This window comes from Salvia miltiorrhiza, chromosome 2 (assembly GCF_028751815.1).
Source record: "Salvia miltiorrhiza cultivar Shanhuang (shh) chromosome 2, IMPLAD_Smil_shh, whole genome shotgun sequence".
NCBI lineage: Eukaryota > Viridiplantae > Streptophyta > Magnoliopsida > Lamiales > Lamiaceae > Salvia > Salvia miltiorrhiza.
Window position 1 is genome coordinate 68,560,971 of NC_080388.1, and position 19,571 is coordinate 68,580,541.

Here is a 19,571-nt window from a genome sequence, read left to right on the forward strand (position 1 = left end):
TTCCTAACTTTCACCATTTTCCAAAAATGTCATATTATGTAAAATTCAGTATTTGAAACAACATCGTTTATTGGAGAGATTGAAAAAATATATATATCCACCTTGAAATTTTAAGAATATGGTGAGATGATTCTTATTTTATTGTCATGTCTTGTATACTGAGATATTTCTTGGAAAAAACTAAGGGGGTGTATTCGTTGTGGATTTTCACAGACTTTAAAAAGTCCATGGAATTTAAATTCCATGGAATTCACATAGATTCCAGACGACTTTCAAAGAATTTGTGGTTGGATTTCACCCGATTTTCACTGATTTTCAAAGACTTTACGGGATAATTTTGGAATTGAATTCCATGAAATCAACGCCCGCGGAGAACCAGCGCCCGCTAGAAGAAACCCAACGACCGCTGAGTTCCAGTGAGCGCTGGAAACCCAACGACCGCTGGGTTCCAGCAAGCGCTGGGCTCCAGCGAGCGCTGGAAATATGGCCTAATCGAGTGGATACTCACTTTCTGCCAGAAACTTCCAAGTCATTCCAGTCCATTTAATCCAACAACACCAGACAACCAACCAAGCAAAACACTTAAGGTATTATGCTATCTCATTCATTCAATTCAGCCGTATTCATACCAACAACACACCAGTTCTACTGATAAATGACCTAAATATGGATAATGGATAGGGGTGTAAATGAGCCGAGTCGAGTTGAGTATCGCTATGCTCAAACTCGAACTCGCCTGTTTTCATGAAGCTCGAGCTCGAGCTCGACTCGGCCGAGCTTGATTTTTCTGAGCTCGAGCTCGACTCGTTGCCATATTTGTAAGCTCGAGCTCGACTCGGTTAAGCTCGATTGTTGATTCTTGCTCGAGTTTGAGCTCGAGCTCGAGCTCGTTTAAGTTCGTTAGGCTCGAACTCGTTTAAACTCGATGAGCTGGAGCTCGTTTAAGCTCGTCTCATACATGCTTTAACAAATTGATAACATTACAATTTACAAATCATTCCATTACGAAAGCATGAAAAAGGCTGCATATAAGAAGTCTAGAATGAAAATATGAAATATAACATAAAAAAGTAACAAGTCTTGAATGAAAATATGAAATACAACATAAAAACATAAATTTGCAGCTTCTTCTTATAGATAGTGCCACAAGCCTACAACATGAAGTCGTCTCTCCAATACCAACAGTCGAACACCGTGTTAAGGGCTGCATACAAAAAAAAATATAAAGAACATCAATTAACAGATAACAAGGCATATGAAGAAGACCCCTTCCAGATACATGAAACAAAAACAAAGCAAATAACTACTTTTTAAATGGATAAGTGTATATAACCACCAACAGATAAATCTAAGAAACTTATGGACTAAAAAATCCAAGTCCAACTAAGAATCATTGTCGTATGATTTTAAGACACGATGAAAAGGAGTCGTGGCTCAGAAACATGATTGCATATGAATTCTATCTCCCAAGAAATAAGCCCAAGTGCATTAGTGACTACGCGTTCTTCCTTAAATGCCTAATGTGCAGCTCCGAGGATGCAGAGCTACTGCGACACTATGGGGTGATAAGCAACTGTTTAGGTGGGGATGCTAGAGTTTATGAGGTTATAGACAGCTGCTGTTCTGCTCTCAGTTGGTATAGTGCAGATGGTGTTTGCTATTCTCTCCTTTTGTAAGTTATCTTGCTAATTACCAAATTTCATTTCTGATGCATACTTATATGATCATATATACTTGTGAAATGCTACCACACAAATCATGATCTATTTTTTTTTTTGTCTTTGCAGACCACAATTAGAAGAATCTTCCTTAAAAAACATATCAAAATTTAGGTAGTAATCCCATATATTGGAGCCCTCAACACCACCAAAACTTGAGCCATCAAGATCATCAAGGACTACATTAGCAAAAAGGTTCATGTTCCTATCAACTTGTTCGAAATTTACAGCTCCATTCTCAGCTAAACCCAACTCAACCCCAAACCCAACAAGAATTTAGGGGTTTCCTCGAATGAAGCAGCAAAACAAAAGGGGGAAATTTTTCAAACCTTGCTTTTCATGATTGAAAAAAAATAAACAACCCACAAAAATTAGGGATCAAACCCGCAAAGAATTTCACGCAGCAGTCAGCACTTAAGATCAAGAACAATTACCCAGCAAGACATTTATGCAATATTTCATAGACAACAAGATTTCAACAAGATTTCAACAAGATTTAAGAGAAAATAGAACCTTAAATGGCAGATCGTGCTGCACTGCTGCTATCGCGCCGAGGAGTGGAGAGCCGTTGGTGTCGCTGCTGTTGTCGCGCCGAGCTGGGAAGCACCCGGTGCCCGGTGCCCGGTGACCGGTGGTGGCAGATGATGCTAATGTCGCGCCGGACCGTGCTGCACTGCTGCTGCTGTTAAGATCGTCGGATCTTCGCTGGAAAGATGAGCCGCCGTCGTATCGGAGTGTGCCGTCGCGCCGGAGTGCGTGTCGCCGGTCGCCGGCAACCGAGAGAGAGATGATAGATTGGGGTGGGGTGGCTGCTGCGTGCTGAGTTAGGGAGGGAGTTAGGCTGTTAGGGTTTGTCAATTGTCATGACTCATGTGTGTAATTCAAATTCTAATGGGCTTAGGAGTTGGGCCATTTTGTGGGCTCAGAAATATATTTAATTTTGGGCTTACACATAATATATTATATATATAATTGTTTGAGCTCGATTAGGCTCGCGAGCCTAACGAGTCGAGTATCAAGAAACTCGAACTCGGGCTCGATACCTAATCGAGTAGCTCGAGCTCGAGCTCGACTCGACTAACATCGAGTCGATTTCGAGTAATTTTCGAGCCGATCCCGAGTAACTCGCGAGCTAGCTCGACTCACTTACACCCCTAATAATGGACTTAGCAGTACATGTTCATAGTACAGAACACCATTGTTTACAACTCTCTCCAATGGAACATGGTTACACGTCTATCGCAACAATACCAACTAGGGAAGAGAATTGCAAACTGTACTCTTTCCCATCAACCCAAGTTTAGCTCCAATACCTCTACGGCTCTACCATCTATGTCAACCACAAAATATCATACTACATGGAGTATGGACCATGCACCTTTTACAAAGCTTCCTGTGACTTAGCTATTGCAATCATATTGAAGAAGCAGGACCACCATCTAGGATAAATTTTGCACTGAGTACTCCCTTGTTTCATATGCATACTTCCAACAATCCAAATCTATGGATAATGGACTTAGCAGTACATGTTCATAGTACAGAACACCATTGTTTATATATAGACTTATATAAAAGAAGAATAGGGAGATTGAATAAAGACTAGGCTTTTAGAAGGCATCCGGCAGTGGGCCTGTCTTGTCGAACCAGAAGACGGACGGCGAGCCTCGCCAATTTTAGACCAAGTAGCGACATCCCACTGGTTCTTCAACGAGGGCAGCGGCCGTTCGCGAGCTTCCCAGAGATGGCAGACCTTCCCCTGCTCGCCGGAAACCCTACATCAGCAAAAGGAGAAGCTCTCGTCGGAGCATTCTCAAGGGAGGAGAAGCGCTAGCGTCGGAGGGACGCGCGGACAGCGGCGTCGCTCGCCGTTCCTGCGGCGGCGGCAGCAGATCGAAGCATAGGCGAGAGAATTAGGGCTCGCTCCCCCTTTTTCCTCAAGCTTGAATTCAGGAAATTGAAAGTGAAGGAAGGTAGAGATGGAGGTAAGGGAGGAGGATCGATCGCCGTTCACCGGAATTTCAGGACCAGCGCTCGAGCACACCCAGCGGCCGCTGGACACTTCAACGATTGCTGAGTTCCAGCGCTTGCTGGCTTCTTGGCCGCGGGCGCTGGAACTCAGCGCTCGCTTAAAATTTCATGGATTTCAATTCTCGTGGTTCTTGGCCGGATTTCGTCGTGTGTATTTTTTGGATGAAATCCATGAAAGTCATTCCGGATTTTAAGTAAATGGAATAACGAATACACCTAGATTTGTATAGATTTTAAAAAGTCTAGAACGAATACACCCAAATTTATATGGACTTTTAAAAGTCTTGAACGAATACACCCAAATTTCTGCAGACTTTTAAAAGTCTTGAACGAATACACTCAGACTTTTAAAATCAATAGAAATCCATCAAATTCCACAATGAATACACCCCCCTAAGTTTGAAAAAAAATTGAATAGAAAAACGAAACATATGCACATTTTCTAGAAAACATTAAAAAAATTGGAACACAAAACATGCTCAACCCACCAAAAATTAGGTTTTTAGAAATTTCCAAATCATTTAATTTTTTTCTTACAAGTTATGTTAAAATAATTGTTAGATTGCAAATAAGCTAATACTCCCCCATCTCTACCAAATATTTGCCACATTTTGAATGACACGAATTTTAATAAAATGTCAATAAATTTGTTAATGGAGTAAGAGTTTTACTTTAAATATGAGTGGAGATGTGTGAACCCTATTACTATAAATGAAAGTGACAATTTTTTTGTGATCGGACCAAAAAAGAAATTAAACTTTTGATGAACGGAGGGAGTATGTATTTCTAGCAATAATTATATTATTTCATCTATCTTATAAGAGTGTGCATAATTGTTGGTAGCACGAATTTTAATAAACATTAGGTAAGTGTATTGGAAGTGGGAAAATGAGGGGAAAGGATCCTCTACTGTGCACAAAAACAAGGCAAAATAAATACAACTTAAAAAAAATACCAAAAAGAAAAAATACTAACTCATCATATTTTGCCTTGTTTTTGTGCAGTAGAGGATCCTTTCCCGAAAATGAGTCAAATAAGGACTTGGTGGTGGATAGTGTCCAGAAATAGCAAATACACATTTTTATAGGACATTCCAAAATAAAAAGAAGTGAACACTTTTATTCTTATGGCATGAAAGAAGTATTATATTATTAGTAAATTAAATACATGTATTATACACACATTAATATATTTATATATATGGGATAAAAATATTGAAATAATCTAAATTAACTATAATAGTTTACATCAAGTAAAAGAAAAACATATAATAGCTTACATATATAAATTGACCCATACGATAATTAAAGTAGCTCATCAAAAACAATTCTTATTCTCACATAAATTCTCACTTTTAAAATTATTTGTTCATTAACTAAAATTATTCAACTATATTGAAACTTCCACCAAAATTCCAACTCATTTTAGTTGAAAAATTATCACAAAAAATTCCATCAACTCTCATTAAAAAGAAAAATCGAGCGTGCTCAAAATAATTATTTATGCAATATATAGTAACGATTACAAATTATCATAATTAATAACTCCTAACTTCGGTTATTTTTCACATATAGTTTCTAAAAATAATGGGGCAAAGGCGCAAATTGCCCTCCTGAACTACACTCCCTAGAGCTTTTAGCCTTCCATTCTCGGTCAAGGCGCGTTGACCTCCCTGAACTCCCGAAAGAAGGGTGCAATTAACTCCACTCGTTAAACGGCCGGTAAACGCCGTTTTCTTTAAATTTTTCTTTTTTTTTTATTTCTAGTGGGCCCCACTCTCTCTCTCTCTCCAATGGATTCCCAATGCGCTCTTCTCCACCGCCGCCATCATTCTCGTCGGTGGCCTCTATTGGTTCATCTGCGTGTTCGGCTCCGCCGAACAGAAGGGGAAGCGCGCCACCCACCTCTCCGGCGGCTCAATTACAGCGGAGAAAGTCCAGGAATCTGTTGTGCCGTGTTTGACCAGGCGAGTCGGACCAAGCGAGCCATCGGTGGAAACATTGAACGCTTTACTTTCAGTTCTTTGTAGGAACGAAAAAGGTCTCGAGATTGTGCCTAAATTATTAGTCAGGCCAATTGATGGGTATTCAGATTGAAGAATCCACTTTTGAAATCCTAATTAGGGCTCTTTGCAAAATTGGGGATGCGAGTAATGCTTTGGGGATTTTGAATCAGATGGTGGAAGATGAAGATTGTTGAAAGGGGGAAAGAGGGGAAAGACATGGATGCGTTGGGATTGCTGAAACAGATGAAGATTGATAAAATTAGGGCTAATGTTATTAGCTACAATTTGGTGCTTGATTGGTTGATCTGCAACAAGGAGTTTCAGGTTGCAGGTAAGGTGTTTGATTGGTCGAATCTGTGTGCCGCGCCTGCCAGTCGCCGACGTTGTGGTCCGCCGCCGGCTCCAAGCTGGAGCCGACCTACTCCACCTGCAGGAAATGCGCGAGGAGATGGCCGAGAATCACGTCGTGTCGAGGGCGCAGGGGTTGTGGTTCACGGCGGAGATCGACGCCACAGCGGAAGCTTCGGAGAACGGACGGAGGCCAAGTTGAAGCTAGAGAGAGGGGTAGGGGGAGTGGGGCCCACTAGAAGTAATTTTTTTTTTAAAGAAAATGACGTTTACCGGCCGTTTAACGAGTGGAGTTAATTGCACCCTTCTTACGGGAGTTCAGGGAGGTCAACGCGCCTTGATCGAGAATGGGGGCTAAAAGCTCTAGTGGGTGTAGTTCAGGGGGCAAACTGCACCTTTGCCCAAAATAATAATACTCCCTCCGTCCATGAAAGAACTTCCTATCTTTCTTTTTTTAGACTTCCACAAAAGAACTTCCTACCTATTTTTGGACTATACCCCACCACTTATAATCCTCTTACTTTTCACTTTTCACAACTCCCAATATTAATTATAACAGCTTTTCACCACTCCTAATATACTCAACTATCTTTTATCCACTTTCAATACATTCAATAATATTTTTTCTTAAAACCCGTGCCACTCCATCCTAGAAAGTTCTTTCATGGACGGAGGGAGTAGTATTTATACTTGTATATTAATAATTTTGAATCAATAATTAATAACAAATATTACAATGACATAAATCGTGAAAATAAATTGATTTTCATAATTTAATTAAATGTTATAACTAAGAAGATTTACTTATACACCATTAATAATAAATTATGTTATATAAATGATGTATTCGATACAATAATCGTGTACATATATTTATTAATTTTAATCTATAAGAGCACTCCCAGCAGAAATCCTAAAATTATGCTCCAATATTTCTCCCTAAAGCTTCACTATTTAATTTTAAGATCTCGATTTTATTTATGTATGAGCCCTACTAATTATAAGCTTAAAATAAATTTGAGGTGAGTGTAAATTTAAAATTGAATTTAGGTAGGTGTAAAATTTTTTGCGGGTCCCATCAAATTTAGGGGATCTATTGGATGCATTTTTTATCTCATTTTCAATTGTTTTAGCTTAAATTTAGAGTTAGTGATGCATTTAGGTGATCTGCTGGGAGTGCTCTAATATCACTAACTTAACCTAATATAGTATTATAATAACGATTAAAGTCGTAAAAAGTAAATATGTTTTTTTTGTCCACTTCATCTTCATTAAATTTAAAAGAATATAAATTAAATATTATTTATATTAATCAGTATTAATTTTTAGAGGTCTAAAATTAGGATTGTAATATAATAATTCATCAAAATTAATTAATTACTTAAATTAAGTGATGCCTCATAAATTTTATGATTTATAGATTGTAATACTCCCTTCGTTTCACTATAAGTGAGACAATTCTTTTGGATACAAGATTTAAGAAGTTGATGTTTAGTGTATTTAATTATATATATAATTAATAATTCAAAATAAAAAATAATTCAAAAATAATTTCGAAAAAAAGACGCCCCGACCCTAAACCCCCGTCAGCCACCCAATTCTCAACTGTTACATAGCGCCAATTATTTGCTACCGCCGCCGCTGCGCACCCCTCTGTCTCCACTACCACCAACCGCTTTGAATCTGTCTTCCTATCCCCACTTCCCAAATCCCCAGTCCTGCCCGGCTAGCGGCTGCCCCTCCATCTCCACCACCACCAATCAGTCAATCACCCTGAACTTGTTTTTTTATCCTCAATCCTCAAATTTCGAGCTGTCTCCCTTCGCCCACCCCAAATCGAAACCTAAGCACTACCTCCCCAAGCCCCCTAAATCCTCAGCCAACATTACAAAACCTTAGCGTTGCCTTCCCCATAAATTGTCGTAGCCCCCTCTTTCCCCAAACTATCACAGAACCCTAACGTCGCAGCACAAGATTCGCTGTGGAAATTTTAAATTTTGAACATCTTTCATGGTGAATTTAGGTTCGAGGCACTCACGAATTGTATTTATATAACTCGTAAAAAAGTATTCATGTGTGTACTCATTTTCGCTGTATGTTATTAACGTTATGTTATCGACATTGTTGCTAATATTACTCTTACAAATTATACAATTATATTAGATAAAAAAAATAACTACGATTAAATTCGATTTTAGTCAATTGATTTGATTGAGCCCGAAATTATATACTCCATAAAAAACAATTTCAAATGTAAAAAAAGAGTGAACCATGCGGAGCATGTTCAATCGGGAATAGAGTATCCTGCATATTTTGATTAACTTATTAAATTTATTAATGTGGGTGGACTGATTTTGATTCCTTAGTGACAAATAAATAAATTCGAAATAATTAAATTGAATAAAAATGAAAATACGTGTGAAACGAGAAACCACTAACTTATTAAATTTATTATTATGGCTTGTTTTTTTATTCCTTATATTTTAGTGACAAAAATAAATTAGAAAGAATAAAATTGGAAAAATTGGGAAAATGGAAAAAGAAAAGAGTAAGAAAGAAGGGGCCCACTAGTAAAACGGTCATTTGACTCATCAAAACCACTGTCCGCTTCCCACCCTTTTTTACCTAAGCCACTCTCTCTCACACCTCACCCTCTCACTTCCCCTCTTTCCTCTGTTCATTCTCACCCGAAAAACAGAGGAAAACTAGAAACCCCAACAAAAACAGAGGGAGAAAAAAAAAAAAAAAAAAAATAGAAACGGAACCCCACCTCCGAAAATGGAAGAATAGAGCAAAAGAGATTCTCAACCAGTATTCTTTGACTTCTCGCTCCTCTTTTTATTTTTATTTCCGCAACGCTTTCTTCATGAACCCTTCAGATCTCTCTTGTATACGCATGCATATGCAAATGTTGAGTGATTACTTGCTTGTGGGTGAGTGTGTGTGATTGTTGAAGGAAGTTATTTTATTTTTGGGAGGCTCGGTTCATAATGGCTGTGGAGGCGAGTGTTGCTGGGAATATTGAGGTACCTCCATGGCTGAAATCGATGGCGGTGGCCCCAGAGTACCACCCGACTCTCGCTGAGTTTCAAGATCCAATTGCTTACATTTTTAAGATTGAGAAAGAGGCCTCCAAGTATGGTATCTGCAAGATAGTTCCTCCTGTGCCTGCTGCTCCCAGGAAAACTGTGGTTTCCAATTTGAACAAATCCCTCGTTGCTCGCTCTGAATCCGGCCCCACTTTCACCACACGGCAGCAGCAGATCGGCTTCTGCCCGAGGAAGCACCGCCCCGTGCAGAAACCCGTGTGGCAGAGTGGGGAGAGGTACACCCTTGCTGAATTCGAGGTCAAGGCCAGGAATTTCGAGAAGAATTATCTTAAAAAGTACGCGAAGAAGGTGCTGAGTGCTTTGGACATAGAGACCCTCTATTGGAATGCCATGGTTGATAAGCCCCTTTCGGTTGAGTACGCCAACGACATGCCTGGGTCGGCATTTGTCGCGCACAAGAGTGGTGGTGGGAAGAAGAATGAGGGCGCGATGACAGTTGGGGAGACTGAGTGGAATATGAGGAGATTGTCGAGGGAGAATTTGTCGTTGCTGAGGTTCATGAAGGAGGAAATACCGGGCGTGACTTCGCCTATGGTTTATGTAGCTATGATGTTTAGTTGGTTTGCCTGGCATGTTGAGGATCATGACTTGCATAGCATGAACTATTTGCATCTTGGCTCCGGGAAGACGTGGTATGGTGTGCCCAAGGAGGCAGCTGTTGCGTTTGAGGAAGTAATTAGGGAGCATGGATATGGTGGAGAGATCAATCCTCTAGGTAAGTACTGCCTCATTAATTTGGTATATGCTTTTACTCGCACTAAATTACCATAATATGCTCAAATCAGGTTAAATTGTTGAGATAGTAACTATAAATAGTAGGTGCAGCAGCTGAAAATAGTATCCACGTATGATAATCTAGTCTGGCATTAAAAACATACGACACAGCATGATGCGACGTATAATTTTGTTGAAATCAGTTTCTGGCCTAGGCATATTACATGTCTAAGAATGATGTGTCCTGGTATTTGACAGATTAGTTACCTTTTTTCATTCAGTTGCTACAGGATGTTACATATCCATATTACTTTCAAGATAATGTGGTTTTTTTTGTAATTTTTTTTAGGGTAAGGCTTAATCAGCTTGGTTTGGTAGAACCTGAATAAATTTTTATCCAATTCGGGTTTCATTTGTCAATTAGTTAGTTATGTTGCTTAAAAGGTAAATGACTAGGCTCCTACTTGTCATTGTTTTATGTTTAGCCAAGTCGAAACTATTCAATGTATACCAAATTTAAAGCGCCAACCTCTTGGGAAATGCTTAAGGATTTATAAACTTAATTTGGCCTCTAAAGTAGTATAGGATTGTTCAATTTAAGAATTTGATGTTTGTCAGTCCCTTATGAACTTAGACCTTGATGTGCTCACCAGGACAGATAATTCATGAATTAGAACAAATTGAGGATATGCTGGGTTATCATCTCTTTATCTTGAGTTTGAAAAACTGAGATGGGCCAATCCAGATGCTTGTGTCTCGTTAGGTCCAACACACTTCAAGCTTTGCACTAGCAACTTCTTCTTGAGGCCCAATAGGCATTCCACGAATCACTGTAGCACTTCTGGACAGCCTGGCATATTTGAATCCTTAACTCAAGTTACGCATGCCAGTTGTATCTAGTTGGCAGTTGCAAACCTTCTCTATTTCCCAGGAGGTCATCACCTTTAACAGTGAACTATGTATGTTAAAGTGATAAAGAGGCCATTTTGGAATTTTTATATCTGCAAGTATCTTAATTAATTCTATATGTGAACTGTGAATTATGCCTTAGAAGTGACGATTGGAATACTTGAGTGGAATGAATACAGTTGCTTAAGCACCATTAGCTGTGAACTACTATCTATCTTAGCACCAGTTGCTTATGCACCATGTACCCCCATGGCTGGTAGAATGGAAAGAAGCACTTTAGAATCTGGCCCAAAACGAACATTGATCCAGGAATGGTCTTTTGCTGGCCACTGTAGTAGCCACCTAATATTATGGTCTGTTGCAGGGCACTACTCTTCTGGTGCAGGTGTAGTAGCTACTGTTTCTTCATTTTCAGTTGTTGCTCTATATTACAGCAGCTTGGTACCTTGGTCTGTTTTGGGTTGTTCACTTAAGTGGGCCTGATCCAAACCATGGGCATCTTGTTGTTGATCAATATAGCCATCTAAATCAACAAACCGAAAAGCAAAACTCATCACTCATGTACTCTTCGTTGGAAAGAATCATTGTTTTTTATTCTTCTTTGCACTCCAAAACATTAGCAGCCATTCCATGCTATGCAATCTGATCTATCACATAGATATTTTGCCTTGTATCCTGGAAAACCCTGTTTAATTATTTGAGAAAAGATTTGTCTTTTGAGCTGTTCTTACTTAGAAGCCAATAAGACATTTGCAACAGTCTGTTCTTTGATTTGTAAAACAAAAAGACAAAAACAACAACATTTTATACTTCTAAAGTAGGGAAGTTTATCAGCCTTTTGTTACTGTGAAATATCAGTAGTTGTTCTATAGTAAATATTATGCCACATGTACGAGAAACACTTTATCTTCAATAACTAAGACTAGGTCTGTACCACATAGTCTACTCAGCCCTTTTGATTTTTCTCTGGAGGTCAATGAAATTTGAGTCATGGTTAATTTTTCTAAAGAATCAGATTGTTTTGTATTTGGAGCTTTGTATTTGGAGCTTGGTTTAAATCTCCCTATGAAATTTACCATTACATTTTCTTTCAGTTACTTTTGCTACTCTTGGTGAGAAGACTACGGTCATGTCCCCGGAAGTGCTTCTTAATGCTGGTGTTCCCTGCTGCAGGTAACTATATTGTGCTTCTGTATTCCCGTGTATTGTTTAATGTCAACAGAAGAGTATACTTGGTTCTTACAAAGAAACAACAATGAGCAGTGAATAGGCAATGACATGTCTCATCTTTAATGTTTTTATGTCCTTCATCACTGTTGGGGGAGTATAATTCATATTTGAGCATAAGGATTTAGTTTTGTTCATTTAACCCCTGGCGGTGTGGTAACCAACCCCCTTGATGCGTTATTCTTAGGTTATATTATATTTCATTTGTATAGTATATGGAACACAAATGTGTGATAAAAGGCCGCAAGTACTTTTGAGGACTTAGCTTATTACTTCACATCATTTTTGCTAAATAGCTACTATATTTAAATATTTTATCTAGATTTCCTGTTTAAGGTCAAACTTGTAGTAAAATTTACAAGAAGGGAAAAACTAAACAATTGTTCAAAGGAACAACCGAAAACAAGAACTCCAGAATATTTCTATCATGCACAACACCTCCCCAGCAATTTAGCGAATCCTAAATGCTAGAACAAACGGCCTGCCTAACAGAGCCTCACTGCTACCCACTAATTCAACGGTCTTGTGCTAAACTAGCTAATGTCATTCATCAAATTTATATACTACCTAACACCTCCAGCTGAAGGACAGTCCACTACCTGAATAGCTCAAAAGGTACCCAAGTAACGCTGACTTCAATAAATTAAATAGTTTCCCCAAAAATAAATAATAAAATACTAATTAACAAAATAACTCAACACCATGTCTGTTTCCTATCAATCAGTGTTCACGATATCTTTAGTCCTCCAGTCATTGGTTACATTTGAATCATATACTTATACATGTTCCCTTGTGGACTTAGGCTGGTACAAAATGCTGGAGAGTTTGTTGTCACTTTCCCAAGGGCTTATCACTCAGGATTCAGTCACGGTAAGGCACTTATTACAGTTTGTCCTGTTCCAGTATTTATGCATCAAGTTGCTGTATGTAAACAAGTTATTTAATATTGACATCTGAGATGATAAAGACATGCTTAATTTGTCTTGTTGATCTTTTCATTTTTAGGATTCAATTGTGGAGAAGCTGCTAATATTGCTACTCCTGAATGGTTGAGGGTTGCAAAAGAAGCTGCAATTCGTAGGGCAGCTATTAATTGTCCCCCAATGGTTTCTCATTTTCAGTTACTCTACGATCTAGCTCTTTCATTATGCTCGAGGTTTGTTTTCTCTTTGAAAGTGGATGCTTGTATGTTTCAGTTTAGCAATTTTGTCGTTATTGTTAATTATTTTACAGGCTTTGTAGTTAATTTCTGCTCTGAAATTTTTAAAATTCGTATGCTTTAGTTTTTGATAGTATGTTAAGAATATTGCAGAATTATTGTACTCCCTCCGTCCACGAAATGAGTACCCATTTGTGGACGGCACGGATTTTAAGAAATATATGGAGTATAGTGTGAATAGTTTAAGGGTCCCACTTTTTTTAGTGTATTAATTAAAGAGATGTGTGGGGTACACTTGCCAAAAAGGGAAATGAGTACTCATTTCGTGGACGGACGAAAAAGGAAATATGGGTACTCATTTCGTGGACGGAGGGAGTATCAATCATGTTTGATATATATATAGGGGAGGGCTAGGTTATAAACACTTCTTAAAATATAAAATACGAACTAGATAAAATGTATAAATTCTATGTAGAACATGTCTGAATTCTCTATGTAAATGTCTGAATTGCAAAAAATAAAATTTTCGCTACCTATGGGATTCGAACTTAGGACCATGAATTCATCCAACAAGGTGATGGATCAACCATCTTGATGATCTTAGGGCTGAAAATGGTTCCTATTTCATATTTTAAGAGGTGTTTTTATTTTAACCTCCTCCTATATATATATATATATATATATATATATATATTAATCTTGTTTGAGGAGAATTAGCTACTGAAGCACTTCTGGTTATTCCAGGAGACCCTTCTGCACTCTTCTTATCTATGTAATTTTGTTGAGATTGAAGAAGCACTTTTGTCCTTGTAACCTGTTTCATATGGTCAACTGGGCTTTATTTTCAGCATTAAGGATTTCCTTGATTCTGCTTATACATATGATATTTGCTAGAAACCAGATCTCATTTGTCAAGAATCAAATGAAGATAAGGTTATCTTCTGGAATTTGAAAAAAATGATCTTTCCCTACTTGTATCATTCACCCATTTGGAAAATCCTTGTAAAGGTCAAAGTAAATAAGTTTAATTCAATATATTAATAATATGTAAAATCAAGTAATTATGATCTGGTTCCTTTTAAGCATATAAAATATTTATAATAACTTCAATAAAATACAAGCAGCAAGAAGCTAAGCACTTAGTGATTTAGCTACCTGAATGATACTAGCTACAGGGCAGCACTAGATCAATTGTCATTATAAATCACATAACTTTTTCTTGTTTCATATAGAAGGGTTTTCTATTTATGCAGACAATTTGAAATAGCAAGTTGAATATATCGAGGTAGAGTGTTTTATGCATTTTCTATAACTTATTTTGAGATCCTTTTGTCTTAAGGAAGATGGTTTTGATTCATTTGGTTATTCAATTACCACTGCATCTTTTTAAGTACCCCTGCTGTTCCATCTCATGGAGGCTACCTTACATGATCTCACTTATTACATTTGTATTATAAGTTCCATTAGTTGTACATTTATGAAGTATGAATTTATTTCCTTCTTCATTTATGTGCATATATTTTCACAGAGTGCCAAAGAGCATTGCCATGGAACCGAGGAGTTCTCGGTTAAAGGATAGGAAGAGAGGTGAAGGGGAAATGTTGATCAAAGAACAATTTTTTCAGGACATGATACAAAATAATGATATGCTCAGTGCTCTTGGGAAAGGATCATCTATTGTGCTGCTTCCCCAGAATGCTCTGAGTTACTCATTTCGTTCCAGTATGATGGTTGGGTTTCAGTCAACAACCCAATCCAAGTTATTCCCCAGCTTATGCAGTCCCGATCTTGAGTTGAGGAGTACAGGCCTCGATTCTCATGATGAATCTACACTTGACAGGAAGCAGGGCCCAAAACAAGCGAGGGGGTCTGTGGTGAATAAAAGAACATTTTCTTCTTTGTTTGGTATTGACATTCCTTCTCCGGCCCCTCATGCAGAGCAATCATACTCTGAACCAAAGAAAGCTTCTCAATGTCAGCAGGGACTGTTTTCATGCGTTACTTGTGGGATTTTATGTTTTGCATGTGTGGCCATTGTTCAACCGATGGAATCAACTGCACAGTACCTAATGTCAGCTGATTGCAGCATACTTAATAATTTGGGAGAAAGTGATAATGACCCCAATCATATTATGGATGCTAACACAAATCTTTCTTTAGGTACGTTCTATATGAAATTTCTATAAGAACCTTCTATAATTTAATGTATTATTCACTTGCAGATATCAGCCGAATTTTTGTTTGCTTATCTCATGGCTAGTACAAGAATGTGGTCATTTTCTTTACTTGCTTACCTGATTTCTATGCTTGTATACATGGAAATATCAGAACATATTTTATGCTTTATTGGATACATATATGTGCTTCGGTCTCCACAACTAGCCATATATAATCAACTCAAATGATTAATGTGTTCGGATAGCATGATATTACTATTTAATCATTACATAACAATGCACTACCCCCAAAAATTATTCTATGAAATACCCATGCTTTAAATAGATCTGAGAGCTTGGTATCTCTTGCACAGCATTTGATTTGAAAAATAGTGAGAATGGAAACGTAGGAAGACCAAGTAATTTGTTATTGTTTAGGATTCTCGTGTTATTTTGAAATACAATATAGATGCAACTAATTGTTTCTTGTATCTTTTTCTTGTGTTCATTTGCAGCATTGATGCATAGGAATACCCAAATTGGACTATCTGCTGATCAACTTCAATATGTGGATAAGGGGAATGTGGATTTTACTTCCGATAGTAAGGCTCATAATGAGCCCTCATCACTTGGCTTATTAGCTTTAACATATGGTGATTCCTTGGACTCCGAGGAGGAAGATTGTGAGGTTAATCTTCCCGCTGAAGGCTGTGGAACTAGTAAATCTAACGACTTGAGAAATGGAGATGCTAGTAAGAACACTGAAGCAAAGGTCAACTGCAGGAAGGAAATTTCTGATGAATTCGATACAAACAATTCTTCAACGATTGAGCCAAATTCTTTAACCCATAGGTTTAGTAGACATCAGACAGAACCCCAACTTGACATCCCAGATTCTTTATCTTGTAAAGCTGTAGGAACACCTAGAACTGGTTTAGCACCACGACAGCCCACAACTATGCCTTTCACTTCAAGACTTGATGAAGACTCTTCTCGTTTGCATGTCTTCTGTCTGCAGCATGCTATGCAAGTGCAAAAGCGGCTCAGTCAAGTTGGTGGAGTTGATGTGTTTCTCGTCTGTCATCCGGGTGAGATTTGTAGATCACATGTGCAAGGATGCCTAAATATTTTCCTATGCTCTACTCATGCAAATTAAAATATATTGGTCCGAGTATGCTTCTCTCACAGAAGTGTCTTACTGCAAATGAAATTAAAAATAATGCTCCTTCTGAGCAATGAGAATCTGTTGGCTTTTACTTGGCAAGCAACCACGGAATATGTATAATTTATCTGTCGTGGTGATTATGGTGGCCAAAGGATAATCAGAAATCATTTAAGATTATTCACAATTTATTTTCATCAGTCTTTACGACCATCCCCTGATTTATTAATGTTTTCCTTTTAGCATTAATACCTATTTTGTGGGTTAATGTATGCAGACTATCCAAAGTTGGAATCACAGGCTAAGAAAGTTGCAGAAGAACTGAATAATGATTACACCTGGAATGAAGTTCCATTCCGGGAGGCAACAGATGAGGATGAAGAAATTATACAACGAGCTCTAGAAAGTGAGAATGCAATACACGGCAATGGAGACTGGGCTGTGAAAATGGGCCTCAACCTATTCTACAGTGCCAATCTTAGCCGCTCTCCTCTTTACAGCAAGCAAATGCATTACAATTCTGTTATATACAATGCCTTTGGACGCAGTTCGTCAACTGATAGCTCGACGTCTGAGAGTGAGCTGGAAGGCAAGGGTTTAGGCAGGCAAAAGAAGATAATCGTTGCTGGAAAATGGTGTGGAAAAGTGTGGATGTCGAATCAGGCTCATCCACTGCTGGTCAACAAGGATTCACAAGAACAAGAGCAGGAGTCGGCCATTGCTTCCTGGACCAAACCTGATGTGAAATATGTCAGACGGTCAGAACGCAGCAGTCTAACTGCTGGAATATTGTCTGCAGTTCGTAAGACTAGTAGAAAGAAGGCGAGTAATGCTGAAAGCTGCTCATTCGTGGAAGAAAAATCTCTGGAGGCTGAAAAATCAGATAAAACTCGAGGTTTTTATTGCCACAAGAAAATTAAGAGAAAACAGGAATCCAGAATACTGAAAGAAGAGAATCCGGAGGCACAGAATGAAGATGAATCATCTGAAGAATCTCAACTCAGGCATGGCACTAAGCGATTGAAGACAGAGAACTTTGAAGACGAAGATGACTCTTTAGAAGAGTATCCTCTGAGTAAATCTTGGAAGCAGATAAAGAGCAAACAGAGAGCGAGGCAAAGGGAAAAGGAGACTCCTGAAGCTGCGAAAGATCAAAAGAATAGCAAGAAAGAAGAGTCAAACTCACACAACGTAGTAGATGAGATGGAAGGCGGGCCTAGCACACGACTGAGGAAAAGATCTGAAAAACCTTGCAAAGCTTCAGGAGCCAGATCGACCAAACCAAAACCAGTAGTGAAGAAGCAAACAACAAAGAAAAGTCCAGCGGGCAGCAAGGTTCCGGTCAGCTCTAACAAAGGCAAAACGAGGGATGAGGAAGCAGAGCATGCATGCGACATGGAGGGATGCACAATGAGTTTTTGCTCCAAGCAGGAGCTTGCTTTGCATAAGAAGAACATATGCCCTGTGAAGGGATGTGGGAAGAAATTCTTTTCTCACAAGTATCTCGTGCAACACAGACGTGTTCACATGGAGGATCGCCCGCTGAAATGCCCGTGGAAAGGGTGCAAGATGACGTTCAAGTGGGCGTGGGCTCGAACTGAGCATATTCGAGTTCATACAGGGGCTCGTCCGTATGTGTGCACTGAGGCTGGATGTGGTCAGACCTTTCGTTTTGTGTCCGATTTTAGCCGTCACAAGCGCAAGACAGGCCATGCTCCCAAGAAAGCCAGATGATAATTTTCATTAACAGAGATGGTAGGTCTAGAGACTTGTAAGTTGTAACTCTTCTTTTCTTTTCTTTTCTTTTCTTTTGATCATTGGGGGTTCGGATGATTTTTGTGGGCCAATTCCTCGGCTTACTTAGGCCATTGCTTCGATGTCGAAAATTATTTTTATTCTCTGCAAAAGCAGAAATTCTAGCATTGTATCTGCAGTCCTCCTTGTGCAACTATTTAGTTATCTCCCCACTCTAGATTTCACCTTTCAACATGTCCATGACTTGTTTTTCGTTCTTTAAAACTTGCTTTTGCTTGTTCTGATTGTAATTAATTTTTGTCTATAAAAATAACCCAAGTTTTTTTATCCAACTCACGAAAGCATGAGTTTTCTAGTCAATTGGGAGTGGGGGGTGGGGGAGGGGGGGGGGGGCTAAAAACAAAACTACCCGTTCGATTAAGACATAAAGTTGGATGGTGACACTTATTAAAAAAGAAAAAGAAAATGAAAATGAAAATGAATTTTCGCCCACTTTCATAAAAGTTAAAATTTGGATTTTCAATAATGTTATAAAATTAAATTAAAATAATTACAAAAACTATAAAAACTCAAAAAATGAAAATTAATAAAATTTCAAAATACGAGAAACAGAGAAAATAAATTACAACAATTGAAATACAAGATTAAAAAAAATTAACAATTGATGCTTAAAGTAGATGATGAAAATCAAGCATTCAATTATGATCATCAAATACGCTCGATCAAGTTATTTAGCAGAGTATTATGAATTTATCAATTACAAAGTTGTGACCTAGTTTTCATATAGTTCATAGTCTTGCAGTCATATTCATAGAGTATGTTTAAATAGAGCAAAATTGATCTTATTTATAGAAAATAATAAAAATAAATTTTGATATTTTTAATAATTTTTAAAACATATTTTATATATGGTGATTTTAAAATATATCTTATTTATATAAAAGAGTAAGAGAGAAAGAGATCAATGGTGTGGTATGTTATTGTTGATGTGACAGTTGATAATATCATTTTTATTTTTATTTTTATTCTTATTTGATGAGAGAGAGAGAGCGGTGAGATATGAATCTTAAATCTCATTGTGAACAAAAGCGTTTGTTTGGTGTTCTCTTGAAGACTTGACCACGTCACTTCAAAATTGCAGATAAAGATGGTATAACAATTGTCCCAAGTTCCCAACTCTTACGTATAAATTTGAGGCTCTTAAATTCATTAGATGTTGGAGATCCAAAAGTAAGTTCTTCAAAACCGTGTTCGAATTGATAAACTTTGATCATTTGGAT

General features: G+C 38.0%; 2 protein-coding genes and 1 long non-coding RNA gene across 3 annotated transcripts in view; 2 read left to right on the forward strand and 1 right to left on the reverse strand.

Moving 5' to 3' along the window:
* LOC131008566 (uncharacterized) overlaps nucleotides 1–19,571 on the forward strand; it is a 590,934-nt gene that overhangs the window by 389,104 nt on the left and 182,259 nt on the right. The gene's annotated exons all lie outside the window — the stretch shown is intronic.
* Nucleotides 1,014–2,578, reverse strand: LOC131008621 (uncharacterized). Its single transcript, XR_009096317.1, has 2 exons — nucleotides 2,232–2,578; nucleotides 1,014–1,204 (listed from the first exon to the last, which is right to left on the reverse strand). It is a non-coding gene; the product is annotated as an uncharacterized LOC131008621 (long non-coding RNA).
* Nucleotides 8,690–18,525, forward strand: LOC131008565 (lysine-specific demethylase REF6). Its single transcript, XM_057935487.1, has 7 exons — nucleotides 8,690–9,924; nucleotides 11,927–12,005; nucleotides 12,862–12,929; nucleotides 13,065–13,215; nucleotides 14,747–15,378; nucleotides 15,890–16,462; nucleotides 16,814–18,525. Exons 1-7 carry the CDS (start codon nucleotides 9,090–9,092, stop codon nucleotides 18,268–18,270), a joined length of 3,795 nt encoding a protein of 1,264 aa, XP_057791470.1. The 5' UTR covers nucleotides 8,690–9,089; the 3' UTR covers nucleotides 18,271–18,525.

Bases quoted from the DNA above. Each gene is read 5' to 3' on its own strand.
- LOC131008565 (XM_057935487.1), top strand. From the start codon at position 9,090: ATGGCTGTGGAGGCGAGTGTTGCTGGGAATATTGAGGTACCTCCATGG. The intron at 12,930-13,064 runs GTAAGGCACTTA...TTTCATTTTTAG, and splicing joins TCACTCAGGATTCAGTCACG to GATTCAATTGTGGAGAAGCT. The intron at 15,379-15,889 runs GTACGTTCTATA...GTTCATTTGCAG, and splicing joins TAACACAAATCTTTCTTTAG to CATTGATGCATAGGAATACC.